Source organism: Mobula hypostoma, chromosome 25 (assembly GCF_963921235.1).
Source record: "Mobula hypostoma chromosome 25, sMobHyp1.1, whole genome shotgun sequence".
Classification (NCBI taxonomy): domain Eukaryota; kingdom Metazoa; phylum Chordata; class Chondrichthyes; order Myliobatiformes; family Myliobatidae; genus Mobula; species Mobula hypostoma.
The window spans coordinates 8,820,784-8,837,292 of record NC_086121.1 but is presented as its reverse complement, the minus strand read 5'-3'; the positions used below and the strand labels follow the sequence as shown (position 1 = coordinate 8,837,292).

The 16,509-nt window shown below is 41.1% G+C and overlaps 1 protein-coding gene across 2 annotated transcripts in view; it reads right to left on the bottom strand.

Moving 5' to 3' along the window:
- The window catches only part of ube4b (ubiquitination factor E4B, UFD2 homolog (S. cerevisiae)), an 89,559-nt gene that overhangs the window by 12,724 nt on the left and 60,326 nt on the right, over nt 1–16,509 (bottom strand). For both annotated transcript variants that reach the window (XM_063033317.1, XM_063033318.1), the window contains 8 exons: nt 14,934–15,033; nt 12,380–12,507; nt 12,017–12,115; nt 7,277–7,512; nt 3,601–3,727; nt 2,809–2,953; nt 1,519–1,653; nt 157–348 (listed from right to left, as the gene is read on the bottom strand). In XM_063033317.1, the coding sequence (XP_062889387.1) occupies nt 157–348; nt 1,519–1,653; nt 2,809–2,953; nt 3,601–3,727; nt 7,277–7,512; nt 12,017–12,115; nt 12,380–12,507; nt 14,934–15,033 (1,162 nt within the window). The remainder of the gene's footprint in view (nt 1–156; nt 349–1,518; nt 1,654–2,808; nt 2,954–3,600; nt 3,728–7,276; nt 7,513–12,016; nt 12,116–12,379; nt 12,508–14,933; nt 15,034–16,509) is intronic.

The following is a 16,509-nucleotide window of genomic DNA, read 5'->3' as shown; positions in this document are numbered from 1 at the left end:
ATTAGTGAGCAGTGCAAATCGGATGTATGTGTTAGTGGGTTAATTGGTCACATAGGTGTAATAGGGAGGCACAGGCTCGCTGGGCCAGAAGGACCTGTTACTGTGCTGTATCTCTAAATAAATACTTTTTTTGTTTAAAAAGTAACAGGTACTTACCTGATCATCCGCAATAGCTTTTGCGAATCTGGGACAGTCTAAATGCAGATAAATGTCAGTCAACTGATCCAAAAGCTTCTTCGGTTCAAAACCATATTTTTCTGGGTTTTCTACTTTCAGGTCACGACACTTTGGGCCACACAGCTGTTGCAGGTTGAAGTTCAACATTGCAGCTAAGCGTGGGCCAAGCTCCTGCAATGAACGTTAGCAAAATTTTAGAACGGCACGTTACAAAAGTGTTGCTTAAAATTCTCTCCTTTTTCAGTTATCACTTAAATGTATCTCAGCTTGAAGGTTTGATTTTCTATACAACCTGAAGCATTTTAATCTACTACGCCACTAAGGGGAGCACCTGTGATGCACTGGTTCAGAATCTTTCTTCCTCCTGCTGCTGACTTTTGTGCAGTTGTTGAAAGTGAGAATTGAACACATAAATGGCTGGAGTTTTGGGTTGACAGGGCTTTGTGCAACATGAGGGCAAACAGAAGCATGGCGGCTCCCACAGCCACCAGCCACTCCTCGCAAGGCTTTCCAATTACCCAATAGAAACAATGAGCTCTGAACATACATGCGCATGTCTCCCAGAACCAAGTAAACATATCGATCAACAGTAAGCTGGAAACTAAAGCTACAATCTACACAACCGGAACATTATAGCAATTTGGGTAATGAACATCAGTCTTTATGGAAGTCACAACAATAACAAAAGTACGAGGATACAGAAAGAAAATATGCTCTTATGAAGCTCGTGGTGGGGGGGGGGGGGAAGAGAGAGAGAGAACTATCCTCTTTCTTTGTCGTGGGCAAGTCCTCGGGTTGATACTGAAGATCGAGGCCCCAGAGTCAATTAGCTGCACCCTAATAGCTGAAGCTCCGAGCCTGTAAGTCCACTGGGGAAGTTGAAGGCCCAATGTCTGCAAGTCTGAAGACAGCCTGTCCTGGAGTTAGAGGACTGTCTGTGTAGGTGGGAGGGAGGATCCGGGCTTGTTTTGCTGTTGTTGTTTTGTTGCTTGGTACGTTCTGTTCTGTTGTGTTCTGTGTTTATTCTGCCAAGCATTGTGGGCATGCTATGTTGGCACCAGAACATGTGGTATTACTTGGAGCTGCCCACAACACACTCCTAGGTTGTTATTTGTTGACGCAAACATCACATTTCACTGTATGTTTCAATGTACATGATAAACTAATGAATCTGAATCAATTTCTCTCCCAATTCTAATTTATTGACACTTGTGGCTTCACATTATGAAAAATCATGGTACCAACCATTTTCTAGGAATTCAATGTAGGGAGTCACTTGTAAATATATAAAACCTCCATGTTGATTAGGCAAGTAACAAGGAGGAAAGAGCAATTACTCACAGGTCGAAGGAAAGGTTTTTGCACTTGCTTTGTGAGGTAATGGAACATATCCACGGTTTCGGCACCAAGAGCAAGGTATGAACGGGAGACGCGCTCATCCTGGGTCAGCTGAGATTGTCGACTCTGCTGCTGATCCTTTCAAAACAAGACAAACTACTGAGGGGACTTCAATTAACAACACAGAACACCTCAGCACAGTACTAGTTTTTCAGTCCATGATGTTATGCCGACCTTTAAACCTACTCCAAGATCAATCTAGTTCTTCCCTTCTACACAGCCCTCCACTTTAGTTATCATCCATGTGTCTAGGCGTTTCTTAAATGGCCCTAATGTATCTGCCTTGATCACCACCTTTGGCAGGGCATTCCATACACCCATCAAAAAAAAACTACCTCTGACACCCCTCTATGTATACAGTCTATACTTTCCCCAAATCACCGTAAAATTATGCCCCCTGGGAAAAGGTCTCTGGCTATCCACTCAATCAATGCCTCTATCTTCTTGTACACCTCTATCAAGTCTCCTCTTCTCACCTTGTACACCTCAATTAAGTCTCCTCTAATGACAATTAAGGACTTGTCATTTTGTATTTCTCACGACTTAGAATTAAACCAACCACAATATGGCCACATAATTCTTTGCAGAACGAGCTTTCAAGATTTAACAGCTCATGAAGGGACACTATTACAGAATCTCCACAAGGATACTAAATGACACCCTTAACAGCGCTCGAACAAAAGGATGGAGAGAATTGAACATTATAGCAAAAAAAAGTTGTGTTTTATTTCCATACATTCATTTGCATTATCACCCATTTCCAATACCACTGGAACCAAATGGTCTGTTGGTCCATTTCAAAGGACAGTCAAGTGTGCATCTGAAATCACATAAACCAAATCAATGAAGCAAGGGATTTCGGAGAACCAGCTGTACTTCTACTAACAGATTCACCTTGACAGGATTCTGGATTGCAAGCCCTGTGCTACAGAATCCTGGCATAACTGCATGGATGGTTTACTTAGTGAGGAAGTAATCCCAAGGGATAACCAAAAAGAATATGGCTTAGCAACCGGGACACATTTCCTCAGGCTACAATCATGGAAATGTCAAATTCTTGTAGACATTGCTACACAAATAACAACTGATCGTGCAAATGAAAAACTATACACCCTTATTCCTAACTTTCAGATGTGCATTCCAGAATTAGTTTCATCTTCCCCTGGTCAGTCATACACAAAAATTCCAAAATAAAATCAAGTTTGCAGACATTAAGCAAACTACTGAATTTACCCTAGGTAACGAGTCCCATCGTTCTTTGTTCTTCATTTCTTCCTGTACCTCATGGATACGTTTCAGAGAATCCAGGCTCTCATCCAGCAGGTATGTGGTATCATTTATTAACATATTGATGTAACGGACAAACTGCTTTCCAGAACTATGATCATAAAACAAATGTGTAAATGTAGAGTTCCATAAAAAATAGCTGAAGCTGACAAATAAATCAAATCTAATAGCAGACACAAGGGTAGGGGAGTCTGAAACTAGGGGGCATAGATAGGGGCTCCCAATCTGCCCCCTTGGTTAATGGCACGGGTCCATGGCTTAAAAAAAAGGTCAGGAACCTTGGTTTAGGGCGAGAGGGTAACACTTTAAAAGAGATAAAAGGGACAATTTTTTCCATGCAGAAGATACTGAATATACGGAATAAGGGAGGTGGTGAGGTAAGTACAATATTATCATTCAAGCAGCACCTTGATAAATACATGGATTGTCTAGGCATGGACAAATATGGATTGAACTCAGGAAGTTGGGACCAGTTACGCATCAAGGACTTGATGGGCTGTAAGGTCTGTATCCACATCAACACACACAAAATGCTGGAGGAACTCAGCAGGACAGGTAGCATCTATGGAAATGAATAAACAGTCGACATTTCAGACCAAGACCCTTTATCGGGACTGAGTGTGTATCCATGCTCTATAACTGCTTTAGCTGACTCTAACTGCCTATGAGTTCAATTGCCAATTTCTTAACTCTTGCATAATTATCCATCACAAGAAAAACAAAGATGGATCAACTTACTTAAACTCTTCCATAAAGGTGCCTTGATGTGCTACGTTCTGCCAAAGGCTCTTAAAGATTGTACTTATGTGGTAGCGGATAGTGAATTTGTCATAGAATTCACTTGTTGCTCCAGTATGTTCAACATCTAAAAGGCAAATCAAATAGCATTTTAACAATGCTTCCAAATTCATCACTGAAACTCAGTATAACGCAGGAGGCACAGTCTTAAATCCATGGGGAGGAAATGCTTACACTATCAGTGCATTACCCTCCACAGAATGAAATCAACAGAACTAATTACATTGTGCTCACTACTGAGTGCAAAGCAGTATGAATAGCACAATGGCTGGTATAATAGGGTTTAATCCCTGCCTCTGTCTGTAAAGAGTTTGTACACACTCCCTATGACCTCATGGGTTTTTGTTTCCTCCCACAGTCCAAAAGATGTATAGGCGAGTGTCAGTAAGTAGAGGACATGCTACATTGGCACCAGACGCACAGTGACACCAGCAGTCTGCCCCAGCACAGCCCCAGATTGTGTTGGTCATTAATACAGACAACAAATTTCACTGTGGCCATGGTAAACCAACACATTTCACTACATGTTTCGATATAGGTGACAAATAAAGCTATTTTTTCCCTCTTTAGACAACAGGCTGGTCAATTAATACTCCTGCAGCCAAAATGCCAAGACAAATTTCTTGATCTGTTTTTTAAAATCATAATATGAATGCAAAACTGCAATCCTGACCACAGAATGCAAAAAGGCATCTTCATCCAAGAATGCAATGACTAAAATGCCATGCTGCCTTCTAAATGCCAATAGCTACACCACAATATAAACAAGGTAAACTTCTGTTTTTTATTTAATAGTAGTGTCTCACACTGAAATCAAATTCCATGAAATTCTTTGAAGAAATAACAAACAGAATAGACAAAGGAGATTCAGTGGATGTTGTGTACTTGGATTTTCAGAAGGCCTGAGAAGGTGCCACACATGAGGGTGCTTAACAAGTTAAGAGCCCACGGTATTACATAGCATGAATCAAGCAGTGGCTGACTGGCAGCAAGCAAAGAGTGGGAATAAAGGAAGCCTTTTCAGACCAGCTGCCAATGACTAGTGGTGTTCCACATTTCTTTTTACATTATACAGTATATCAATGACTTGGATGATAGAATTGACGGCTTTGTGGCAAAGTTTGCATGTAGATTTGAGGAGATACAGAAGGACTTGGACTGATTAGAATGGACAAAGAGGTGGCATATGGAATACAGTGTCAGGAATTGTATAGTCATGCACGTTGGTAGAAAAAATAAGAGTAGACTTTTCTAAATGGAGAGAAAAAAATTCAAAACTCTGAGGTGCAAAGGGACTTGGGAGTCCTTGTGTAGAATTCCCTGAAGGTTCATTTGCAGGTTGAGTTGTTGGTGAGGAAGACAAATGTGATGTTAGCATTCATTTCAAGAGGACTAGAATATAAAAGCAAGGATCTGATGTTGAGGCTTTAAAAAAAAACAATGTGAGGCCTCACTTGGAGTATTGTGAGCAATTCTAGGCCTCTGATCTAAGGAAGGATGTGCTACTACTGGAGAGGGTTCAAAGGAGACTCATGAAAATGATTGGGATCAAAAGGCTTGTCATTGCCGCATTTGGTGGCTCTGGACCTGTACAGTGGAATTTGGAAGAATGAGGAGTGACTTCACTGAAACCTATCAAATGTTGGAAAGGCCTCGATACAGTGGATATGGAAAGGATGTCTCTATGGTGGAGTAGTCTAGGACCAGAGGACACAGCCTCAGAACAGAGGGGTGTCTTTTTAGAATGGAGGTGAGGAATAACTTTTTTTTAGATAGAGTGGTGAAGCTGTGGAATTCACTGCCATAGGCAGGAGACCAAATCATCGGGTATATTTAAGGCAGAGGTAGAGAGGTTTGTCATTAGTCAGGGCATGAAGGAATATGGGGAGAAAACCAGAGACTGAAGCTGAGAGGGAGAAATGGATCAGCCATGATTAATGCTAGAGCAGTTGCAATGGGCCAAATAGCCTAATCCTGCTCCTCTATCTTCTGTCTTATGAAATCGATTAAAGATCCATTAAAGTATCAGGTACAAAGAGAGGATGGACAAACTTGGGATTAGTTTCTCTGAAGTGCTGGAGATTGAGGGATGAGCTGATAGCAGTAAATAAAATTACAAGACAAATTAGTCCTTTTCGCCAGGATGGAAATGTCAAACAGTAGAGGGCATCACTTTAAGGTTAAAGGGAGACATATAGAAACATTTAAAAGGTATTTAGACAAAGACGTGAACAAATAGGAAGTGGTGGGACATAGACTTGGTCCAGGTAGATGGGATTAGTTTGGGTTAGCATCATAGTTGGGCCTATTCCAGTGCTGTTCACTCTTTTAGGTTTGAGGATATTTCTGGTCTAAATCAAAGCAGTCAACTTGAGCCTGAGGATCATTTTGATAACTGGTTCCAATCCACCTCTTGCCAAGAATATCAAGTGTTGAATGACAGATAATGATCAACTAGATTCACAGCTAGGACACGTACTGGAGGATGGTCAAAAGCTGAGGAAACACGATAGTTTAGGTCCAATTTCCCAAGTGAGAAACGAGATGATAAAAAAACCAAGCATCGAAAATTAAAAACTAAAAAAAAAAATTGTTCAATGGATCAGCACTTTAACTCAAAGGGATAATTTACCTTTTTTAAATACACACCTTTTCTTGCACTTACTCATGTTTGGCTCTTGAGCTTCTCCTTAATAAAAGGGAACACAGAGCAACAAACAAAATGCTTGAGTTCAGCATCTCTGGAGGAGAATTAACAGTCCACATTTCAGGATGAGACCCTTCATCGGGACTGGAAAATGGACTAGACCGCTCAGCCCCTCAAACTTGCAACATTTAGTAACATCACTGACCAAACTGCCACTTCAGCTGAACATTCCTAACCACCCTTAGAGATCTAATCCTGCCTTAAAACACTTAGAAATGAGGTGAAAAGGTCAAATCATTTTTGAGTTGTGATCTCTAGATCTTTTAAGATATACAGCTACTTATGTTAAGCACAACAACCTCATTTTTAGATTCTCCCACTAGATGAAAAATCCTTTCTTGATCCACCTAGATAAAACACCCTGGATCTCTGGAAGGGCACTTCAAGCAGCCTTGGGTCCTGTGGGATCTTTCTCAATAAATTGAAATTCAATCTGCTCAAAAAATAAATACAAATATCTGATGCTAGTTACTGATTGCTTATCAGTAAAACTTGAACATTTTAGCACTTAAAGTTCAACGAAAACAGTTGAGACATCTCTTATGTAAACTGAGCTCCACACTGAGCATACTTGTCCAGATACACTTTGAGTTTTCCTCTTGCACCAACTAAATAGAGTGTGAATCGCTTTACTGAAAGGGACAGTACTGTAGTGGTTAGCATAACGCTATGACACCACCAGTGACTCAGGTTCAACTCCACTACCATCCGTAAGGAGATGGTACATTCTCCTCGTGACCACATGGGTTTCCTCCGGGCGCTCCGGTCTCTGCCTACATTCCAACATACGGGTCAGTAGATTAGTTGGTCACATGGGTGACATTGAGCACAGTGGGCTTGTTGGGCTGGAAGGGCCAGTCACTGTACTGTAATTCTACACTGGAAAAAGCAAATTGAGAAACCGCATACCTGTGTAAAATTTCATCAATGCAGGCACAAGCTGTTTTGTGGCCAGTGGGTGATTCTCCATCATTTCATAGAATTTCTGTGTTCGAGGCTGAACTGCTGGGTTGGTCACAAACATGACTTCAACGAGCTTGGCAATTAGGTAAGGATTTCGGATATAGTTTTGACTACAGATAAACACGACAAGGAAAGTCACGACGTCCTGAGTACATGGTTCATATAAAACCTGAGGGGAATATCTGTAGACGAAAGAACAAATTATGTGGGAAAATAAATGGAAAAACTTACACATATATTGTGACAAACCAAAGATACCGGAATTTTGTAGACTACTAAAAGATTAATTCTTCTGGTTCTTGCCAGATTAAATTTAAAACTAAGCAGCAATTAAGCAGATTGGGACTGTGAGTCTCTGCGACTCTGCTGGGGTAACTGAAGGCCCAAAATCTGCACAACCGAGTTCAAATTAGAGATCGCTGGAAGCCAAAGATGACAGCCTGTCTTGGGGTTAGAGGGTTATATGCACGTGGGTGGGAAGCAGGAACAGGACTTGTTTTGCTCATTTTGGTACCTGTTATGTTCTGTGTTGTGGGCATACTATGTGCAGGAATGTGTGATGATATTTGTGGGCTGACCCCAGCATACCCTCCGGTGTACTGGTTGTTAACAAACATATTTTACTTGCAAACATGAGGAAATCTGCAGATGCTGGAAATTCAAGCAACACACACACAAAAAATGCTGGTGAACTCAGCAGGTCAGGCAGCATCTATAGGAAGAGGGACAGTTGACGTTTCGGGCCGAGACCCTTCGTCAGGACTAACTGAAAGAAGAGATAGTAAGAGATTTGAAAGTGGGAGGGGGAGGGGGAGATATGAAATGTTAGAAGAAAACAGGAGGAGAGGGGTGGATCTAAGAGCTGAAAAGTTGATTGGCAAAAGGGATACAAGGCTGGAGAAGGGAGAGGATCATGGGACGGGAGGCCTAGGAAGAAAGAGAAGGGGGGGAGGGGAGCCCGGAGGGTGGAGAGCAGGCAAGGAATTATAGTGAGAGGGACAGAGGGAGAGAAAAAAAGAGGAAAAAAAGGGGGAAAATAAAAAATATATTTAAAAAATAGATTAAATAAATAAATAAGGGATGGGGTGTGAAGGGGAGGAGGGGCATTAACAGAAGTTAGAGAAGTTAATATTCATGCCATCAGGTTGGAGGCTACCCAGATGGAATATAAGGTGTTGTTCCTCCAACCTGAGTGTGGCTTCATCTTGACAGTAGAGGAGGCCATGGATAGACATATCAGAATGGGAATGGGACGTGGAATTAAAATGTGTGGCCACTGGGAGATCTTGCTTTCTCTGGCAGACAGAGCATAGGTGTTCAGCGAAACGGTCTCCCAGTCTGCGTCGGGTCTCGCTAATATATAGAAGGCCGCACCGGAAGCGCCGGATGCAGTATATCACCCCAGCCGACTCACAGGTGAAATGTCGCCTACCTGGAAGGACTGTCTGGGGCCCTGAATGGTGGTGAGGGAGGAAGTGTAAGGGCATGTGTAGCACTTGTTCCACTTACAAGGATAAGTGCTGGGAGGGAGATTGGTGGGAGGGATGGGGGGGATGAATGGAGAAGGAAGTCGCATAGGGAGCGAACCCTGCGGAGAGCGGAAAGGTGGGGCAGGGGAGGGAAAGATGTGCTTGGTGGTGGGATCCCACTGGAGGTGGCGGAAGTTACAGAGAATTATATGTTGGATCCGGAAGCTGGTGGAGTGGTAGGTGAGGACAAGGGGAAACCTATTCCTAGTTGGGTGGCAGGAGGATGGGGTGAGAGCAGATGTGTGTGAAATGGGAGAGATGTGTTTGAGAGCAGAGTTGATGGTGGAGGATGGGAAGCCTCTTTCTTTAAAAAAAAGGAAGACATCTCCTTTGTCCTGGAATGAAAAGCCTCATCCTGAGAGTAGATGTGGCAGAGATGGAGAAATTGCGAGAAGGGGATGGCATTTTTGCAAGAGACAGGGTGGGAAGAGGAATAGTCCAGGTAGCTGTGAGAGTCGGTAGGCTTATAGTAAACATCAGTAGATAAGCTGTCTCCAGAGACAGAGACAGAAAGATCAAGAAAGGGGAGGGAGGTGTCAGACCAGGTAAACTTGAGGGCAGGGTGAAAGTTGGAGGCAAAGTTAATGAAGTCAGCGAGCTCACATACTTCACTATGTTTCAATGTACACATAATGAATAAACTTGAACCACTTATCAAATGAACAAGGTTTACATTTTTGTTCATAGCCAATTACTGATTACTTGAATACAATTAATGTGATGGCTATTTGTGCTCTAAACTCATCGGACATACAGTCTGAGCCAACCCAAAAAGAAATTCAGCACAAGTTAGAAATCCAGCTGCTCTGCTAAAGTGAGAGGCCACTAAAAACAGAACATTGTCACTGAAGTATATAGAACAAAAGCATTTTGGTTATGGTTGTTTCAAGTATTAGTATTATTCAAGTATCAGGTATAAGTAATATAAAGGACACCTTAAGGAAGGGGTTGCTGATGTGGGTCCACAGATCCTTTGCTTTATGGTACTGGGTCCATGGTATAAAAAAGGTTGGGGATGCCAACCCAAGGGTTTACAATGAATTGATACAAAAGAATATTGAACTTTTCAGGTAACTCCACAAATGTGCACTTGAGATAATCTCATGATGTCCACCAATCGTCCAGGTACTGGGGTTCAGTTCAGGGCTAACAACCCTGTGTGGTAAAACAAAGCTGTTACGGAAACAGCAATGAAGAATCTACATACGAGTGGCCAATGGCAGATCCAGATGAAACAACTTCATTGTTACCCTAAAGCCCAGCAACTTATTGAGGCAACATGAAGGGAATGAGATGGTTCCTCAACACTGATTATTCTTCTATTGCATATCACTTGCATTAACTTTCAAAAGCAATTATAATGGAATTGACCCGCTGCACCACTGCCCATTTGTTCAGGAGGAAGAGCCAAGACAAGACCAGGATAGGACTTGAGGACCTGAATTATAGGGAAAGGTTGAATAAGTTCGGACTTTATTCCCTGGAGCGTTATGAGGGGAAATTTCAGTTATACAAAATGAGGGATACTGATAGGATAAATACAGACTTTTTCCCCTGTGGTTGGGCGAGACCAGAACTACAGGTCATAGGTTTAGGGCGATACACAAAATATTTAAGGGGAACTTCTTCACATGAGTTGGCAAGGGAAGTGATAGATATAGATTCAACTGCAACATTTAAGAGAAGTTTTGATAGGTACATGTGTGCAAGGGATATGGAAGGCTGCAGTCTGGGTACAAGTAGATGAGACTATGCAGATGCCCAGGTTAGGAGGTTTAGATAGGCCAAAGGGTCTGTCTTTGTGCTCTGTTAGATTCAAGATTGTTTAATGTCTTTTCCAGTACACAAGTGTAAAGGAGAAAAATACAAATGTTACTCCAGATGTGATGTAGAACACAAAAAACATGATATAGAACACAATATTAAAAACAATAAATAGAAACATAAGATAGCTTATATACATAGTTTGATTGTACGTCCATAAAGTGACACTAAGCATAGCAGTGTCTGTACATTAGGTGACTGACAGAACATGATAAAGTAGTGGTGGTTGGGGGTGTGGAGGGATGGGTTACTGGGTGGAGGTGTTGATCAGCTTTACTGCTTGGGAAAGTAACAGTTTTTGAATTTGGTGGTCCTGGCATTGGTGTTACATAGTCTCCTCCCTGATGGCAGTGGGACAAACAGTCCATGAGCAGGGTGGGTGGGATCTTCCATGATGTTACCGGCCATTTTTCAGTGTGTGTGTGTGTGTGTGTACACACACACACAGACATATACACACATATATACATACACACACACCGCGCCCCCCCCCCCCCACAGTAGGTAGCAGTTATTGCAACACTATTACAGCTCGAGGAGATCTGGAGTTTGGAGTTCAGTTCTAGTGGGACTCTGTAAGGAGTCTCCGTATCTCCTTCCCGTGGAATATATGGGTTTTCTCTGGGCCCTCTGGTCTCCTCCCACAGTCCAAAGATGTGCCGGGTAGGTTAACTGGTCATTGTAAATTGTCCCATAATTAGGTTAGGGTTAATTGGGTTTGTCAGGGATTGCTGGGGCGGCTTGGCTCAAAGGGCCAGAAGGGCCCATTCTGCGCTGAGTATGACTAAGTCTTTCAAAGCTGAATGAAGATGAGGGAGAGATCACCACCCTTCTATGACCTGTTTATACATTAATAGGCAAAACTGGAGGTTAAAGCTACCAAATTCTAGAAAAAAAAATTAAAAACCCTTTTAAGAAAATACTTTAAGGTAACAAGTTAGATGGAAAAATGTAAACGTTTACAAGGAAACATGATTCTTGATTTAGATAAGCAGATTCAGATGCTATTTCTACAAAAGCAGGGACGTGAGCAACCAGTTAAACCAAGAGAAAACAAAATGCTGGAAATACTGAAGTGGTCAGCAACATTTAGAGCGAGAGAAAGAGTTAATGCTCCACGTCACTGACCCGTCATTAGAATTGTTCACATCACGATTGTTGCTGCCTTACCTAGTGATTATTTCCAGAATTACTTTCATTTCAGAGGTCCACCACCTACAGTTTTTTGCTTTTAGATTTATTCAAGGTAATCTGCTTTAACAAACAGCTTGCAACCTTATATCCTTCAAACTATCCACACATCGTCAATCCTGTTGAAGTTACATTTACTTACTGTACAATAAACAGCAAAAATTCAGCAATATCTTCCAAATAGAATTCCGGCAATGCTGCAAACACCTTGGGGATCTCTGGATTAAGGGGCAGTGTCATGCTGCAAGGAGAGAAGAACAAACATTATGCTCTTTTGATGTTTGCTAGTACAAAATCTATACAACTTCAATCTCAATTTCACATGTTTCCTGGCAACAGCTCAAGGTTGAACAAGTTGAGTACAACTTTATGAATTTAACCACATCCCACCTATTAGAAGGACCTTAACACTGCCGAACAACACAAATGCTGGAAGAACTCAGCAGTCAGACCGGATGTATGGAGAGGAATGAAGAGTTGACATTTCCTTCTGTGGAATACTTACTCTGGGTAGCGTGAATCAATCAGGCGAAAGATCAGTTGAATTAATGTGCCGTAAAACTGGAGGCATCTCCTCAACAGATTCTCATCTAACAAACCTGCGTCAGCACAAGCCTTACTCCGCACCAGTTTCTATAGACAAAAGACAAAATCTTGTTCAAAAAGGAAAATATTCCAACTTGCTAGGTTAGGGCTGTCTTTATATTACACACAATGTTCTTTTACTTTTATGACCTAACCTATCATCAACCTATTTATGTTGAACATATAGCAAAATACTTTAAAAATATATACATCTCGCGAGGGAGTTCAGCCAGACAATCTGGATAAATCAATAAAAGAAAACAACCCAAAAACTTAGAGTTCGCATACAATTTAATAATGCAGCACTTATACAAAGCAGACTTTTACATAACTATGCACACACTAGGGATGTAGGCATTAAGTTGCTTTCAAACCATAATTTCACTGGCAATTAATATGATTTTTTCGTATCCTCATTTCCTACAAAGATCAAAAAGAAAAGCTAGGATCTATGAAATCAGATATTGTGATTTAATGCACAGAATGGCATAGGCATCATAAAGGTACCAACGCACAAACTGACAAGCATTTATGCACCACCTATGGTTTCAAGACATTCTGTAAGGTCACGCAACACTGTCTAGATATTTTATAGTCTAAAATTCTTTACTTTTTATTCAGGGGATGTGGGTGTCAAAGGATAGAAGTTAATGTCAATTCCTGTTCACTCTCATGAAGTTGCTGCAATCAGTCTGGCAAAGGTACTCAATTATACAAGATCAAGAGTAGCAGCATTTTCAGCAAATCGTATAGGAACAGTAATGTTGATTTTGACATCAGTATGTTGAGTAACATGAGCAGATTGAATGAACAAACCAAATACCACATTTCAGATACTGCCTACCCATGCACTGCCACTTTATGCTTACACACCACAACTCATACCGACACTGATCCACACCTCATATCTACACCAACACTTGTCCTACAGGGTTTTCACAAGCCCTGCTGCTACCTAGAAGAGCTCCTCTTGCCAAGTCACTTAATCACTTCATCAATTTCTGTCAGAGTCACCTTATGTTCAAATACCTCTGAACCTAGTGTCACCTTATGTACATTATGTCTTTGTATACATTGTCTTATGCAAATATAGCCACACTCAGTTGCTTGCACAGTGTTTTATATGATTATTTATAGGGCTTTTGATGCTTAGTGTTTTTTTATGCTGCATTGGATCTGGAGTAACAGTTATTTCGCTCTCCTTTACACTTGTGCACTGAAAAATGACAATAAACAATCGGATCTTGAATTAACATGAAGCATTTCAGCTTGTGACTACAATGGCATGTTTTAAATTCGGATCAGATAGCTGGTGAACTTTAACAGAACATGAATGGTATACTCTATCCACCTTATTCACAGTGCTGTTGCAATGACTTTCAAGACTCTTCATAACACCTCTTACTCTGCACTTACATATTAGTAACTGATTTCAGGAAGGGAACCTCTGTCTGAAGTTTATCAAAAGATGCCATTTTTACCGATTTCCCCACAAAGTCCAGGAATCCATCAGTTGAAATCAGTAAGCAAATTTTCTTTTAATTCCAAATATGATGCGGGTTGTAAAAACGTATTCATTCAAAGGATGTGGGTGCTGCGGGCGAATACAGCTTTCACCACCCACAGAGGGCTAAAGGTGTCATTCCTTCCCTTTAGAAATCATTTATAATATTAAATATGTTCATTGTATAGGAATGGGTATTATCACCAAGTGGTCCTGAACAAAGAACGATTTGTTAGGCCATTTCAAAGTGCAGTTAAGACAACCATGCCATGCTTCAAAAAGGCAGTATCCATCGTTAAGGACCCCTATCACCCAGGATATGCCCTCTTTTCACTGCTAGCATCAGGGAGGAGGTACAGAAGCCTGAAGTAACACACTCAACGATTAAGGAATAGCTTCTTCCCCTGTCATCAGATTTCTGAACGGACAATATAGATATACTTATTGTAATTCAGCTTTTATTACTATGTATTGCAATGTACTGCTGTCGCGTAACAACAAATTTCACAATATATGCCGTGATATTAAAACTGATTCTGGTTGGTGGTTTTAGAGTCACTAAGGCTAAAATGGGAAATTTAATCCCCAAAAGGAGGGAGTGAACTGGATAGGTGAACATTTTTATAGATTTGCTATCACCATTACTGATTTAACTTGTCTTAATAATCAGATATAATCACTTTAGGTTTCCTGGTTGGCAAGGTAGATTCAAATTTCATTTATTTGTTTGTAGATACCTTGCAGAACAGGTTCTTCTGGCCCACTGAGCTGCACTGGCCAGCTACCCACATATTTAATCCTAGCCTAATCACCGGATAATTTACGATGACCTAGTAACCTACTAACCAGTATGTCTTTGGAATGTGGGAGGAAACTAGAGCATCCGGAGGAAACAACTCTTGCTTAGAATCTCAAGAATCTAACTATAAGAGCACCTTTGGTGATAATTTTGCACCAGTATCTTACATACCTTTAATTGAGTTTTACATCGTTTCAACATCTCCCTATGTCTGTTTGCCAATGGAGAGTCTTTCCACTGGCTCTCACTGTTTTTTAGTTCTTCAACAGTCCTGCAGGAGAAGTTAAGATTAATTTTATACAGAGGAAGAAATCTTATCAAGTGTCTTTACAAGAATGGTGACCCCAGTCATTATCAATACTCTTCAGATTGTCTGCCTGGCGTCAGTGGTCACACAGGACTTGATATGTACCAGCTGCTCATATGACCACCCACCACCTGCTCCCGTGGCTTCATGTGACCCTGATCGGGGGTGGGGGGAGGGGCTAAGGTGCTACACATTGCCCAAGGCTAGCAGAGGCAAGGAGCATCTTATACCTCCTTTGGTCAAAACATATCTGCACTCCACCACGTAATTGTCAGAGATAGGTGTTTTTCTTTAACCACAGTAATAGATGAGGTGAAGCCTGCTGTCAGAATGGTGGTGGCAGCAGATACATTAGGAATATTTAAGAAGCTCTTACTTAGGCACGTGGATGAAAGAAAAATGGAGGGCTATGGGGGGTTAGACTGATCTTGGAGTAGATCATTGTGAGGTGAATGGCCTGTACTGTTCTATTGTCTATGCTCTAAATGAAAAATTTAGAATTATGTCTTTCATTACCTCTGGAGACCCAAGCCCACTTTACAGCAAATGCAATATTTCATTCTTAGGAAATGGCAGCCAATTTGCACAAAGCCATCTACCACAGAGTGTAGTGTGACGACAACCATATCCATTTTAGTGGTGTCAATTGAAAAATAAATATTGGCAAAGCAACTAATGTAACTGCTTTGCTCTTTAAAGTAAATAGCAATGGAATTACAAGGCCTTTGGGTATCCAGAGCTCATTCACTTAGTAGCATATCACAATGCTCACTCAATCTGGCACAGGATGTCATGCTAACTTTTGCGCTCAGATGTCTGGAGTAGAATTTGAATTCACCAGCAAGCAGCCTTTGAGTAACTCCTTTCATGTTATTCTGCATGAAAGGTAGTCAAGGAAAATGTTGCATCAATTATACCGGCAACACTGAAAGTTACAGTGCAAGGCCAAAGGGAGTTGACCCAGAGCAATCCGGAGAGTGGTTAAATGGGAAATAGTTTAGAAACTGAACCATTAACATTTGATTGAAATATGCACACCTGGCTCTTATTTTATCTGAGGAGGTTGAGGGTCCTGGGGAATGGCAAAGCTTTTTGGTCAATATTTTAAAGATCCATTTTTGTCATTCAGACTCTAGCTAAGAAACTGGTCATCACAGAACCAAGAAGATCATGAATTTTATATGAAATTTACCCAAATTCTGTGCCCTTGTTGGTTCCAAAATCATGCACATAACAAATCAATAAATAGGCATGAAAATAAATTCAGATAAGCTGCACATGTTTGTTGCATCGTCCTCACAGTGCAAACTCACCCCACTGTACCTTTCTAGATAAAGACTTGTCATGTTGAAATTTCAAGGTAGACAATTTGAAAACAAGATATTGTACCACTGAAAACTGGCAGCAACGGCTTCAGTAGCAACCTTGTCTTTACAGTCA